Genomic DNA, 15,756 nt, shown 5'->3' on the forward strand with positions numbered 1-15,756 from the left:
GTTTAGACCACAGTGCCACCTGCATCCCTTTGGTCAAATGCCTATTGGTATGGAAACCAAAGGCAGCCACTAAAAATAAGGAAGTCACTTGTATATATATTCTACCTAGCTTTAAATAGTATTTAAGATTCTAAACATTTTTTTAAAAGCGTGCCTGTAAGAAACTTGTGAGTTTCTAAGTTTTATGGAATGTTAATGACCATTAAGCCTGCAGAAATAATACTAAAAATGAGGCAACCCAGTTTTAGGGATGGTATTTCCAGTTTCACATGGAGCAACCACAACAGTGACTTTTCTTGCTTGCTACGGCTACTTTTGGGAGGTGGGGGTAAGCAGCTAAACTACTGCTGAATCACCTATGGTAAAAATCTGAAATTTTCCACCCCGGAGAAGGGGAGAGGATTTAAATCAGGTGAGGCTAGCGTGTGGAGCTCAAGATATTGCTAGATTCCAGCTTCCATTATCCCTAATGGCCATGCTAAGCTGAGGCTGATGAGAACTGGAATCCAACAACAGATGAGCAAACGTCATCATTTAATTCTGTGGTTCAGAGTAACTAAGACAGAGGAAACCAGAGAGATTATTAAGTGGGCTGCTCAAGTCCCCAAGAGCTTGTAAATAGTATTCTAAAGGGACGGAATAGGGTTGGGGATTCATGCTTACATTTGGTGTGTGGATGTGTTACATTTCTCCTTGCACTATCCAGGGATATTTTATGAGGAAGAAAAGGGACGATGACATATTTCTTCATTTTCTGCTGTCAAAAACCATCCAACTCCTCCCACAATTGAGCCAGTCTCAAACGGAAACCCTCTAGGACCATACAGAACTGCTGGGAAAGGCTAGGGTGTGCATTATTTCACCATCCCCTCACACACGGACCCACACACACTCTGAACAGGACTGCAAGGTGCCTATTCCAGGCTGGCTGAAGCAAAGAACACTCCTTTGAAGGGATGGCAATACGCTACAAAATTATCTTATAAGTTCCTCTTGCACTTGTCGTAATAAGATTTGTTCCATGAAGTGGAAGCTTCTTATTTTCCCATGAAGCAATACATGCCATTTACTCAGAGTTCACTAGTAAACTTCCCTTAGGAGTCATTTTCAGGTTATGATAGGAAAAGTGACAGCTAAATGGCATTCGCAACATAAAGAGTTCAGCAAGTTTTCATGCTCTATCCTAAAGAACAATAAAACTGAAAATACCTGTAGGCTTAATGAAACTAAGAGATGAAATATGCACCAACTGTTGTCATACCACCAAATATCTGAAATGCAACAATGTAGTGAATCCAAACAGTTCTTGAAATATCAAGAGCAATGCAGAAAAGATTACGAACTAGGCCATAATTTATCCTAGCACAAACCTTGTTCTGAGAGTTCTGTCCTTGGATTAAAAGTTCACTGATTTGAAAGCCAGGCCAAGGAATTAAAGTTCATATGCTTGCTAAATAGTAAAGGTAAGCGATCCCAACCCACTGCTAGTTAATATTTCACAGAGATGATGTTTTGTAATTATTTGCTTGAACTGATTATATCTGGCACAAGCTACCTTAGCTTTTTCTCCAACAGAATTTTAGCTTGGTTTCAACTTGGCAAGAAAGTTACAACTTGAAAGCTTGCACACCATTCTTACCCAATTTAACATTCTTGTGCACTGGCCATTACAGCAGAAACCATGCTTTATACAGTACTAATACACTCATTTGGACCAAGTTATTGTTTTTACTAAATGTGGTTAGATTTGTGTATGGTTTTTTAAATTGTTAACTGATGGATGACTATTAAATATGCTTTAGACACATTAAAGATATAGTGGTGATAACAATTTGCTTTGACTTGGAGAAATACTACATTCACACCTGTTCTCTATTCCAGAGTTTCCTGTTAATTATAAGACTTGTGGCCAGTTCTCATCATCATTGTTTTGAGAAGTCATGGTGCATTTCTTTCGCACTGGGGTAAGTGCACAGCCCATATGCATTTTACGCAAGCAGGTTTTCTTGCAGTATCCAAGACAATAGTATTTCCCAGCTACACTTTCCAAGAACTTTGTAATCCTGCTGTGATTTGGTTGGTCAAGTACTTTGAACATTTTTCTGTAGCAGACTGAATCCCCTGTCACATTCCTACAAGTTTTTTGGGGTTGACAAGGAGTTTTTGTGCATTTTCAAGTCAGGGTCTCCTACTGTTAAACTTACGAATGTGTTTATAATTTCCAACTCTTCAGGGATCAGCAATCTTATATTCCCCAAGCTCAATTCCATATTTCTTTAAGAATTCTGTGCTACACAGCAATACACAGAAACCTAGACACATGAACTTATTTCAGTGTTCACCTTTCTCATGAGATGGGAGTGAAAAACAGCAGCAAGATTATCCCCCTTGCCAAAGTGGCAGTACTCATGTACCACACAGAGGATAATATGCTAACTGAACATTGTACTCAACGTGGAACACAGGGGTGTGATAATTGCAGAACACATAAAATGTGGCTGGGGAACCCTTGGCAAATAAGTCATGGAAGAATATGGCAAAGAACCATTTCTCTAAACAACAATTGGATTATGAAAAGTGGGGATGTATATAAAATACAGCAAGGCAGAGGTGAGCAGACATCAGGTTTGCAGGATTGACTTTGTTTTGTACTAGGACCTCAAGTTCCACCAACTGGTACCTGATGCAAAAGACACACTTAAAATTAAATAATTTGGAGCCCAGGAATTTGTTTTGAGTATCAGAACTGAACAGAGCTCGTAGTCCTTCCACGCAAACATCCACTCATTACCTCAAGCTATCCTCAATATACTATGGGGTGAGGAGAGCCATTTTGCGGTGACTGTTATGAGACACAGAAATCTTAGCAATCTACTGCAGTTCACACAGATTTCTACCTGTGGATCCCAACCTATTTCTTCCTAATCCTGGACTAAGGTATTCAGATAATAACAGGATCAACATAGTCTTCTGAAATCTACCTCCCTGTTACTCATTTAATAAACTTTTAGTTTTAAAAAGTCAACAAAATTTAATTACTTTTAGTGCTGGCTTAGAACAAAAACTTTCCCATTTCATTGTAAGTCATTAAGTAACAAACAGAACATAAATGAAACACATTTCACAAGTAACATAAAAGATGACAAGCTAAAAAGAAAATTTGTGGAAATTCATAATAGAATGCAACCAGAAGAACTGTGTGCTATATCATTTGATATGGAATCTTCAGCTAGCAGACCGATAGCTTCACAATTATTGGATGTCTTTGACAAGCTGAACAAAATAATTCTTGAGTATCACTGGGTAACTGAAATAATTCCCCCCTCCCAGAGTGCCTCATCATTTAGCTCAAGTCTCTGAATGTTTTTTTAAAAAAGAAACACATGACCAACAAATTAATTAACGCAGGCTGCTCAAAGGAGAAAACATTAATAAAAACTCAGATATTAACCCAGAAACAATTTGCAAAAATCTAATAGTGTAATAATGTAATGTTATAAGTCACCTTGTGTTGGAAATTGTACTGTAAATGAATTCCTATCACTTTGAACAATCACAGAATTTTGAATGTCTGAAAAGCAACAGGAATCTTAGAAAATATACCTAAAATCTGTATAGTATTGTGTGCATGCTGTGACTCCATTCGAGTTCAGGGGGGAAACCAGAATGTGATTGTAGGCACAGAATTCAAGCTTCCCAAGATTATCAGTTTTCATTTAAAACAAAGGGGCGGGGAAACCTAGGCCTTATGCTTCCCCTTTTGGATCATGAACAAAATAAATTATACAAAATTATGTATATGGTTTAGCTGCATAATTCATGCAGGTTGCAGAGTTCATATTTTCTTAATGCAGAATTTCAGTTACTTCCTGTCAACATTTACAGAAACAATGTGGTGTTGTGAACCAATGTTTATGTATATTTCAATTCAAAGTTACATCACACACTTGTTTAATCATTTAAATTCATAAAACTGTGGATTATTTGTGATTCAACTTTTTTAAGCTATCAAATCTGCATTCCCATGTGGAAACATTACTTAGGGGATCAGCCACCCCAACCCTTCTGGAACTGTATCTGTAAAAATGACAGCAATCTACGACCCTTTTTCCTGACACATCTGAAAGCATTATAGTCTGTATGTCACATTTCTACATGGTAGAGATGGCATGTCACTTGAAAATGCTTGGAATGTTGCCAGAAATGTGTCTACATAAGATACTCCAAAGCAAAAGCAACTCTGGGTAGTCTCCTCAGAAGAATCTTCCTGTTTTCCATTCATGTGTGATGCATTCTTCCATGTTGTTCTCTGTACAGAAGATTCTCTCCCTCCAGTACAGTTTAGGCAGCTTTCAGAGTAAGTTATGTTCCTCAAAATTTCCTTACGCTATGATTTCATAGCCTTTAAAACATGCACTTATATGCTATTTGAAATCACAGCAACTTTAAAAATCTGCGAAAGCCTTTCATTAAAATTACCGCATAGAATTTTAATGCGGTAAAGGCCTTGAATGAAAGGCCTTTGAATGAAAGACCTAGCAGGAGCCGCTTCCACACACCTTTAGGTTGTTGGTGGCACCCAGAAATAACTACAAAATATACATAGGGTTTTGGAATCCAGTTGCTCTTAAAGAGGATTCAGGTATTATAAATGCAAGGATACTGCTGCTAGAAAATAATTTTTGAACTGGGCTGTCTCCAAACCACAGGCTCATTTTCAAGAGTAGATATGTAGATCCAGAAGACTGTATACAAGTTCCTATGCCAGTAAAAGTGGCAGGCTTCCAGGCGTACTTTGCTAGCACAGGGACCACATAATATGCCTCAACCACATCAGTACTTTTCAACACTGGTGCAGCATGCGGCTCCAACCATATAGCAGCAGCAGTTGTTCAGCCATGCCTCACTTTGTAATATCTGGATCAAATCTGATTTAACTTATTCAGTATATCTATAGAACTTCATTAAATGGCAGCTGTTTGTCAACAGTGAATATTGCAAACGACCATGAAGGAATGGGATTTGCTTTCTGAAACATCAAGACATTCTACACCTCATCAGAGTGAGAGCAGAAATTAAGACCGACATCTTTGGAAATGTACACTATCCTCTGATGCTCTGCTTTACCCAAAATGTATGTGGAAGGCTCAGGCCAACCCTGTTTAAATACATCCGTTTCATTTAATATGACCACCAGATAGGATACCTGGAAGAACTCCTGCAAGCATTTGTGCACAGGAGTCAAGACTCATATTGACAGATGAAAACCAGTAATTAAGAAGGTAAACTCTTGAGTGGATTCTCTACATTTTTATTTTCCACTTAAGCAAATTCCATCTCCCTTTCAGGAGACTGCCAGCTGGTAGTGCCTTTGCAATTCATATACTCTTGCGCTTCATCCAACTCCTGAGCACAACTTGATATGACACGGAGATTGTGCCCTGAGCCATTCATGTTAAGTAATCAACAGATTTGTTTTTTTAAATTTCTACTTCAAAGACCACTGATATAACGATCAAGTGAATACAAGGTGTCACGAGCATGAGCCTGCTCTGAAGTATTAATCACTGCTTTTTGCAAAAGACTTCTGAGGCCCAAATAATGTACTTCTTGTTGGTATCACTACTGCAGTATGTCATATGACCTCCATTATGTTCAATGTGTGTAAGATGCCAAAGCTTTAGATAGGTGTCAATTTTGAAGAGCGGTACCTCCAGTATATTGATGACACCCAGTTTTCTCCCTTCCTTCCTTCAAAGCCTGCCACGTAATTTCAGAATTTATATAATGCTTGCAGGAAGTAAGCAAGAAAGCTGATAGAAACAGTCTGGAGAAGAATGAATTGCGGGTAGTTGGTAGTCCTTATGTCTTGATGACATCTATTGCTGATAGCCTTCCTGAAGTTCTTTAGGCTCAAGACGTTCGGGTATTCTGAATTCATTGTTACATGTCCGATTCCATGCAGAAGTTAGGGATATTTATCTTACCAATTTCCACCTGCAATGCCTCAGAACTGTGATCTGTCAAGCAGGTCCTCATACCATTCCCCATAAAACTGAACGCTACTTTAAATAAACTTAAATATGTTGATCTAGCTTGTGTGGAATGTAGTCACCTCAACTAGAGAAATAAAAGTTTGTTAAAACACTTGAGGTCCCATATCTCAGCTGGAGAGCTTATATAGCTTTCAAGGCATAACTGCACAGATGTTTTTTACATCAGTCCCTTAACTGCTTTGCTCCAGTACAGCTTAAATGGAAACATTTCAATTCCCTCCAGATTTTCATGTAACACAACAGTACCAGGGATTATAGAATTTGTCTTCCTAGAATATTTCCTAAGACCAGGCATTGTGACATTTGGGTAATCATTTTTTACATTTACAAAAAATATTTATTTTATCCCCCCCCCCAATCACTGATGACAACAATTATGCTTGTACACTTATATGTGATTTCCAACCATCTTGAGTCCTGGAAGACCTGCTCCCTGCCTTGAGGGCTTTTCCCACCTGGCCTGGGAGGGCAGAGCCATGACTGACTCCAGCTACAAAAGCTGAGGCTGCTGAACAGAATCTCAGGCAGTGGTACTGTTTAAGGCGTTTTATTGGAGGCAGGGTTGATACTGTTGTTCTCTTTATTCTTTGTATCTCTATTTTGGATCTTGATTTACATGGAAATTATTCAATTTGTTTGTGTATCTTTTGTTTATTGATTATGACTACTTTTGTTATGTTTGTAGTTATGTAATTTTGTATATGTTGCAAGCCACCTTCAGCATCCTTTTGACTTTGAAAAGGCGGCATACAAATAAAATTATTGATTGATTAACCATATGTATATGGCATATTAAGGCAATATTGTGCTTGGAATGCTGTATATACAACCGAAGCTGTGGAGAATATTCACAATGGGTTGTCAACAGCTAGCATATTCCAAAGTGGAAATAAGGAGGTTTCAAACCAAGGAAGTGCAATTTTAACAAAGCTTTCCCCCCAAAAATTGTGGAAGCAGTAATTCAGGTGATTTGGCAACTGATTGTGATACATTTGAGAGTTGTATGATACACGAATTCTTCTAGAAAGACAGTCTGGGCCAAAAAGACCCCCACTCTCAATGCATTATCCCCTTTCCTGGAAATGTGGAAGAGTATGGAATGCAAGTCTGCACTGGTGAGAAATTCAGGTGACAAAATGGTAGACAATTCTTGCATAAGGAAACAGACGAGGAGTAGAAGGAAAGAAATTGTAGCAATGGCATTAGATCAGGGGTGTCAAACTCAAATTCATTGGGGGCCGCGGCGCCACTAGAGGGTAGATGTTCTCTGGCTTGTAGGCTGCCGCGCATACGCTGAAGAGGCGGCTTTCTTGTGTCAAAAGGGAAAAAAAAGCAAGAATAAAAGGTGAAGGCTGGTGGCCGCCGGCGGCTACACGGGCCACATGACGAGGTCTGGCGGGCCGGATTCGGCCCGCGGGCCTTGTGTTTGACACCCGTTCATTAGATGGTTACATCTTTCTTGTATGCTCAGGTTCAGACTATATTAGTATATGTACAGATGTGCCTAATTGTAGTTGTGAGCACATTCACTGCATTTGGGCAAACGTACAAGGTACTGCTTGGAATTGAGCTCAGGAGAAACCTGTTCTGGGTTTCAGGAGATGTTCTGCACACCACTGATTGCCTGGCTCTTTGTGTCAACCATAAAGCTACTTGCCCATTCTTCCGAGTTTAAAAAGTGTTTTTATTATTACTCAAAATGCCATGTAGCTGAGCAGATAAACATGCTAAGTATCTGAAAACAAAAATCAAACTTATGCATACAAACTTACACGTACCAATATATCCTGAAACATGGAGGACAGAGGATCTAAGTGAGAGGGAGGGACCCTGCTTCCAGTCTGAGGGCTGAATTGCTTCTAGGGGAACATTCTGGAAGCTGCATGTGAGTGGTTGGGGTCAGAGGCAAAAGTGGGTGAAATAATAGATGCGACTTATCTTGATATAGTAAACCTCATCCCAGCTCTACAGAAGTGAGAGGTTTCTGTTTGCATGTACACATACTTTTCTATCCAAAGAGTCCTTACCATAGTTTAAGGACAGATTCCAGCAAGCCAAAAACACTGAAGGAGGGCATAAAGCATGGCCAGATAGGGGTGTGGCCCGAAGAGAGAGAGAGAGTAGCCTGAATGGGGGTGTAGCCTATGGAGAGGCCTGAGATATGCATTTAGCCCCCAGTCCTGATGTTATCCCAGAAGCTAAAGGGACAGCAGAATGCGGAAATGAATATTTTAAGGAATAAAGGCAGTGAGAAAACAGTTCATCTTCAGGGTCATCTACACACCTACACCGACTCCTGGTTTCAGATATTTCTATACACAGCCATAGGTGACCAGGAAAAAAACCATCTCTGGCAAAAGTAAACCCAGAACCCTGAATCTGCTTATATATTTCCTGAGTCCCCTGGATTTGTTTTATTAAAACGTACCTAACATAATCATTTCTCAATACTTAATCACTGCTTCAATCTTTCATTATTTATCGTGGGTACTTGCACCGTTAAATGCTTTACTCCCCACCAGATTACACAGGAAAACACTTTGCTTTCTAAAATTTTGACTTCCTAACTATTGGCAAAGTAGAATAAGTACTTTTGAAAGAAAGAAAAGGCACATATATATCCAGCAACTGAAAAGTGAACTTACCAAGGAGTGGAACTGGTTGGGTGACAGAAGCTGAGATACTTGTAGAAGTTACAGGTGGCAGAGCATTTGGATATCCTTTGGAGCCATCTGCATTTTCAGCATTTCCTCTAGCTGCAGAAACTACTGTTGGAATGGGGTTTCCCACAGAAGAGTCTTTTGTAGTGTCTTCATTTATATTCGCCACAGTAGCTAGAACAGTGATATTAACAGAGATATTTTAAATGGCATACGCTTGCAATACCATCAACTTTAATAACATAACAAATTAGACTTACAGTTTGGGATGTTTACTCCTGGAGAAGGAGGAACAGAGACCGGAGGAACTGAAACTGGGGGGTTAATAGGTGGCGGTGGTCCAGGAGGAAGGAAACCTATGAAGACAGAAATAACAAAGCATCACTACAACAGAAATCCTTTATGTTGTTGTTGTTGTTTAGTCATGTCCGACTCTTTGTGACCCCATGGACCAGAGCACGCCAGGCACTCCTGTCTTCCACTGCCTCCCACAGTTTGGTCAAACTCATGCTGGTAGCTTCGAGAACACTGTCCAACCATCTTGTCCTCTGTCGTCCCCTTCTCCTTGTGCCCTCCATCTTTCCCAACATCAGGGTCTTTTCCAGGGAGTTTTCTCTTCTCCTTAAAAGGAAAGGAGCACCCTTCCACAATTTGATGCCCTACATATGAACTACATCTCCCATCCACCCCAAGCAGCATGGCAATGGTCACAGATAATGGGAGTTGGAGTCCAAAATATCTGGATGTCACTAGGCTGTAGTAGATTCACAATTCATATGTATGAAAATTATGAGAATGTTTAATTACCTGGAGGCAAATGCATTGGGTTGAAGCCAGGCCTCAAAAAAGGTGGAGGTGGAACTCCAGGACCAAATCCTGGAGGTGGCATTCCCATAGGAGGGGTAAATGTAGGTGGCTGAAGTGTACCAACCATTGGAGGTCCTGGCTGGTGTGGTGGAACCTACAGTGGGATGAAAAGATTTACTCACCAATAATTCTACAGCTTTTTACCCATAGATATTGACTTACTGAGCATGAAGTCTTTGTGTGACATTTTAACAGAGCCAACTATTAGAATCTCTCTCTCTCTCTCCAAATAATGTGTAGATATTGTATCTTACTAAAACTCTTTTTCAGTGGAATCATTTACATGTGAGATAAGGAAGCACAAACGTTTACAAGGAGCTTTCTTTGTAGTTGTCATTTCGGAATCTGCCATTAGCTAATGAGAAAAGTTACTTTTAAAAATGAAGAATGTGTTTGCATTGTTATGTGCTGAATAAAAAGCATTACAGAAAGCTCCAGCAGCATTTAAATCAGCCTTTCTCACCCTGATGCTCTCAAAACAATTTGGGCCACAACTCCATCAGCTTCAGCCAGCACTACCAAGCTGGCTGTGGCCGATGGGACAAATAGTCTAAAACATCTAGAGGGTAATAGGCTGGTGAAAGCTGATTTAAAGAGTCCCTTGCTTTTAAGTGGTATCTTTAGATTGTACAGTTAAACTTCACCTCTTGGCGTAGGATTTTCAATAAAAGACCTATAATTGGACTGATCATAGGTAAGAGAAAGACAATTTCACTTGCATAAAATCTTAGAGCAGTTAATTTATCAGATATTATGCACAATTGTAAGAACTGTTTAAAAGTGTTTTTGAAGTGATTTCAATGAAGTTTGCTTTTCAACTAATGCAATTAACACATAAATCAACAGTTTCAATGCTGATGGCCCTGCAGGTTTTGCCATCATTTAACCAATTTGTCAACAAGTTATCAGGTTAAGTTAAACCTATAGTCCTTATGTACTCAATCTAAGGCTAAATTCTCACATTGCTTTTTGACACACAAAGATACTATAGCAGGTTGTACCACGTGATTTCTTCATTTGAATGTGCCTTCAAAGCAACAAATTGTGTTATTTCTTCTGTATCAGGTACTAAATCTTGCTATATGTTTCAAGTGTGAATTTTCATCATGTAAAAGCTGCACTGTAATAACATCATATGGTATGTGTCTCAGCATGTCAAAACAGTGCATGAAATTGCATCTTACTTCTCAACAACAAGATGAACCAAGCTTTAAAATTTCCATGTGCAGAAATGAGAAATCAAAAAGAGAAAAACAACTTACCTGTGGTGGAGGCACTGTTATTGGTGTGGGCATAGGAACAGGCATTTGAACGGACATATTTTTAGCAACCGGAGAAGTTTGTTCATTATGTACAGCATCTCCCGCACCTCCATTCTGGGCTACTTGGTTTTCTGACTTTTTTGGAATTCCTTTCCATTCTACAGGAAATATATAAACATCAATTACAAGAATGCAAAATATTTAATCTCAATTTCTGCCTTATAATGCAAGTGTAACGTCTGCCATTAATTTAATTAATGCATTAACTGATCATATGTATACATCATGGCCAACCCACTTATCTGTCCCAATGGCAAACACAAATACTATCTGAATCTGTTTAGGGTGACAAAAGACAATTTTTGGAATGTGCACATATAGTTTGTTCAGCAAAAGCACAGATTTGTTTGAAATGTTTATCTTGCAGCCCCATTATCTATCTTTATAACAGGCACGTAGGGTAGAATCCAACACTGCACACGCAGACTTCCATTCACACAACCAAAATTCACACTCCTCTTTCTCCTGCAGCCCCTCATAGGTCCCATTCAGCTCCATTTATGTTATGTGAGCGCACACAAAACTCTGCATTTAAATTTTATGCACTTTATACATAACATATTATTTTTATGTAAAATATGGATTTCATCATAAAATATAAATTTTATCAAATTCTTTTAAATATAACTATTTTTGTCCACACTGAAACTGTACTGCATCATCTGCGTGTAATTGGACTAGGAGCTGCATTCCAAACCACAAGCAGGTACAGAAGCATCAAATCAGGTAAAAATTGACTGAATAAACATCTTCACTACTCCCTAATTATCAGCCCTCTTTCACACTACCAAGTAAGTATTTGAATATATGTTTGAATTAGATTTCACGCTCCAAGAGGATTCACATTCAAGTGAAGTTCTACTTAGAAGCATCTCCTAAAGTTCCACCCCAAAGCAAGCAGAGTAAAACAAGTGACTTTTTTAAAACAGATTCAAATTATTTCACTTGTAAGACTTTTTCTTAAATAAATATTTGTTTTCCATATATTTATCTCTTACCAGGACTAAGTGTTTCATTGTCCAGCATTCCTCCTTCACAGAAGCTTTCCAAATCTTCAGGCTTAACTTTGCCCCATGGTATGTAGGTAACGCCTAATTCTACATCCCAATACTGCTTATAGTCTGGTTTAATTCCTTTATTTAAAGCCCATGCAATCTGAAGGAAAACAGCAACATACCAGTGATTTCCTTCCTACAGTGAACTTGTACTTGTTCAGCACAACTAAAGTCAGAAAGCAAAACATTTTACCCAAGAATAGACCCATTGAAATGAACAGACCTAAGTTCGTCATGTCCATTTATTTCAGCAGGTCTACTCTGAGTGTGACTCACATTCAACACAGCCCACATACAATGGGAAATCTGCAAAGAATAACATATTGTAGCCCTGTGAAAAATTCTTGCAACGAGATGACCAAAGACAGTGTCATGTAATTAAGCAGTCCTATGCAAGCCACATAAACTGCCTCCATTTAACATGGTGATCCATTCTGTTTGTAGGAGCTTGCCACATGGCACATCCACCACACAGTTATCATAAATAAACATTCCCCCCACCCTGAGCTGCATGGGGTTTTTCTTACTGCTACCAAATATTTTTTTCCAAAACCCCTCTGGATTAATTGATTGCTACGGATGACAATGGTGTCTGCAGCAAAAGCAATTTCTGTTTTCACATTCCTCTCTTCCCTCTCGAAAATATTATCCCATAGAAATCTTCTTTGGGGAGGGGGTTGAAGGAAAAATTTCATCCTATGAGTTAAGTTTTTATTGAAATATATATCCAATACCTTTATAAATTTCTGATTCACTTTAAAGTTCCCACGACTCAGTTTCTGAAGAGCACGGTATGCATCTTGTCTTTCCACCATTACAATATAGGCACATCCCCTTGGTGGTATCATCTGTTGTCAAAATAAAAACATTGCACTACTATTAAACAGGAATTCCCATAAATTTTGCAAGGAAAAAGTGCAAAGTCAACAATAAATTTGTTTGAATGTGTGCCTTATTTCCATAAATCAGTGGAGAGAAACCTCTAGCCCTCAACCCTAATTGCCAAAGGTCTCAGTTTGGCCTGCAAAGCCATTTGCCACAAACCATGTCCACTCAACAAACACATGACATCATCCTCATGGTGCAGCTCCCTCTTCACTTGCAGGAAAAGGTTTGACCTCAACTCACTACCTCCAAACAGAGCAATTTTCCTCTGCAACAAGCACCTTTGATGTCAGTCTGTGAATCCAAAGTGCTTTCTGAAAATGCAGAAAGCAACCCCGCCCCCATACTCTACTGTCAGCTGCACTAGACAGTTTCCAGCAGGGAACTCACCAGTGCAGCCAATGCCAGACATCTGAAAAGGAAAAATTCTCCATTTACAGTTTGAACCCAAACCGCTTCCTCCAAATATACTTCAAGGGAGCTGATTGGCAATTACAGCAAACTCCTTCGAAGGCATGCTAGGAGCATCAATTGGCACACCTATGAAGTAGGTTGCTGTAACCACTAATCAGCGATTATATAGACTTCAACTTTGATAACTGTCCATCACCTGATGTCCTGCACATCTGTGAAAGTTGGCCCATGGTGGTAGGGAAGCTAAGGATCCTGCCCACTGGCCAGATCCAGTTCTCTACTCCTGACATAAACCAAGATACAATGTCTGTACAGCAATAGAAGAACTGGGACTTGCGTGTTTTTAATATTTCTAAGTTCTTTCCAATTCAGTATATTTTCTTTTAATTGTCAAATAATTCTGTGTACATTGCGGCAGCCTTTGGCTATGTGCAATAAAACTGACTGAGACTGAGACTCAATATTTCTAAGTTCTGAGAGGTTTCCGAGGAAATACACAATGTTGATTATGGGCTTTATTTGTTTGCTGTATCTATTACTAATATTCAGTACTGTTTACAGATATTTCTCACATCAGAACATTTAAAATGTTGGCTTTTAAAAAAATCATAGCTCTCAAAATTTTTGGATACAAGTTTTCAATTTGTTTTTAAACAAGTATACAAATTTGCTAGCACGTGTTGCAAAAAAATACTACATGAATCACTCAAAATGGTTTCAGCTGGATAATTTTATTTTCTCGTAACTTGTATTTCATTTTATACTCACATTTATAGATTCAATTGGTCCAAACTCTTCTAGGAGACCTCCAACATCCTGCTGTGATGTTCGTTTATCCAACTGGCCTACCCATAGTGTGGTACTGCAAACTAAAAAGGTGACAAGTCAAAGGTGACTGGCAACTTGAATCAGGAGCTAGCAATAATTTGAAAAGTATACATCAATCTGAATGGGTAGGATCTAGAGTCCCTTGAGCAAATGGAAAGCTCTTCCAGAAGGAGACATCTCTCATTTCCAAACTCAGGATGAGAAGCTAGAGCTTGTCATCATCGCCCAAAACAGGACACAACTAGTCATGGTGAAATTAACAAGAACATTTGTGCATATCTGGCCCATCTTTTAAAAATATATTCTTAGTTTTACTACACTGGTGGTTCTCAAACTTTCAGAGGACTGCAGCTCAGTAATAAAATGGCACTGAAAAATTGAATTTAACACAGTGATGAAGAGTATCAGTTTGCCATTCTGACTTTGCCTACTGTTCCAAAGCGCTATCTAACAGAAAAAGAAAAACCACATTTGACAGCATGTATTAATACTGTTCCATCTTGCTAAGAAAGACAGAAATACTCACCACTAACAGTTTCTGTTTTGATTGGAGGAAGGCCTTTTGCTCTGCGCTCTTTCTCTCTCTCCCTTTCACGCCTTTCTTGGGATCGGGATCGAGGGGAATGGCGACGCCTGTCCCGGGAACGGGAACGACGATGGCGTGATCTTCTAGTCCGAGAACCAGACCGTGATCTTCTCCTTTTGGGTGATCTAGTATTTAAGGAAGATATTAAAAATACAGAGTAAGTTTTACATTCATAGTTACTTGCTGGCTACTACTGAATTATGCCCATCCCAAATCTGAGAATTGTTATTGTATAGTAAGGCTTGTCCTTTATGAAAACTTACCCTTTTAAGATCTTTATTTCTGGCTATCACTGCCCCAAAATGCAAACAAAACACCTCTAAGAAGCCGAACCTGCCTTAGAAAAACCACACCCCATTTGTCCCTACGTATGCCTTGTATGAAATCACAAAATGCAGATGATCTATTCTTGAATGTAGCACTTACTGCATGGCAAAGTATAAAACCATAAATAACAAGAATGTAGGATAAAAGATTAAAAGCTTTCAGCTTTGAGATTTTTACATTATTCCTGTATCTGGATACACTCTAGTACCTATTAATGGATTATAAATGTACATGTAACTGCTACTTCTTACCTTGATGCAGATCTAGATCTTGACTTTCTGCTCTCATGCCTCTTTCCTTCGTGAACAGGAGGCTGATCCACTTCCATTTCCTTGGGGGGGGGGGAGGCAGGGATTTATTACCACAGCTCTTATTCATTTTCACTTTTTGATCAGTTTCAAATTTATAACTAGACAGCATTTGAAATGTGAAGATTTTCATTTGGTTCAAATTACAATTCATATTCACTTATATGTACACAAATGCACAGATTGTAAAAACATGATTCCTTAAGAAAATGCTGTTTAAATGGTTTAATTAACATAGTTAAGGATGTATCTTACTAAATAATATTTGGAGCAAACCTACTGGAATTGATGGGCAACAGGTGTCATGATTAACTTAATTTCACTGATTTGACTGGGTCTACTCAGAGTATAAATTTAGTTGGATATAAACTCTTGTAGCAAATGAAAACTAGTAAGTGGTGGAAATCAATCAATCATTTTGCTTCAGCAAAATGCTAAACCAATCACA

General features: G+C 38.8%; 1 protein-coding gene across 2 annotated transcripts in view; it reads right to left on the reverse strand.

Annotated features, from left to right (window-relative positions):
* Positions 1 to 15,756, reverse strand: part of SCAF4 (SR-related CTD associated factor 4) — a 43,999-nt gene that overhangs the window by 4,149 nt on the left and 24,094 nt on the right. For both annotated transcript variants that reach the window (XM_083438593.1, XM_083438592.1), the window contains exons 11-19: positions 15,252 to 15,331; positions 14,614 to 14,798; positions 14,028 to 14,128; positions 12,695 to 12,808; positions 11,904 to 12,060; positions 10,846 to 11,003; positions 9,524 to 9,677; positions 8,977 to 9,072; positions 8,702 to 8,890 (exon numbers count right to left, since the gene is read on the reverse strand). In XM_083438593.1, coding sequence (XP_083294719.1) covers positions 8,702 to 8,890; positions 8,977 to 9,072; positions 9,524 to 9,677; positions 10,846 to 11,003; positions 11,904 to 12,060; positions 12,695 to 12,808; positions 14,028 to 14,128; positions 14,614 to 14,798; positions 15,252 to 15,331 — 1,234 coding nt within the window. The remainder of the gene's footprint in view (positions 1 to 8,701; positions 8,891 to 8,976; positions 9,073 to 9,523; positions 9,678 to 10,845; positions 11,004 to 11,903; positions 12,061 to 12,694; positions 12,809 to 14,027; positions 14,129 to 14,613; positions 14,799 to 15,251; positions 15,332 to 15,756) is intronic.

The sequence above is a fragment of the Podarcis tiliguerta genome (genome assembly GCF_965153285.1).
Source record: "Podarcis tiliguerta genome assembly, chromosome: 4".
NCBI classification, from domain to species: domain Eukaryota; kingdom Metazoa; phylum Chordata; class Lepidosauria; order Squamata; family Lacertidae; genus Podarcis; species Podarcis tiliguerta.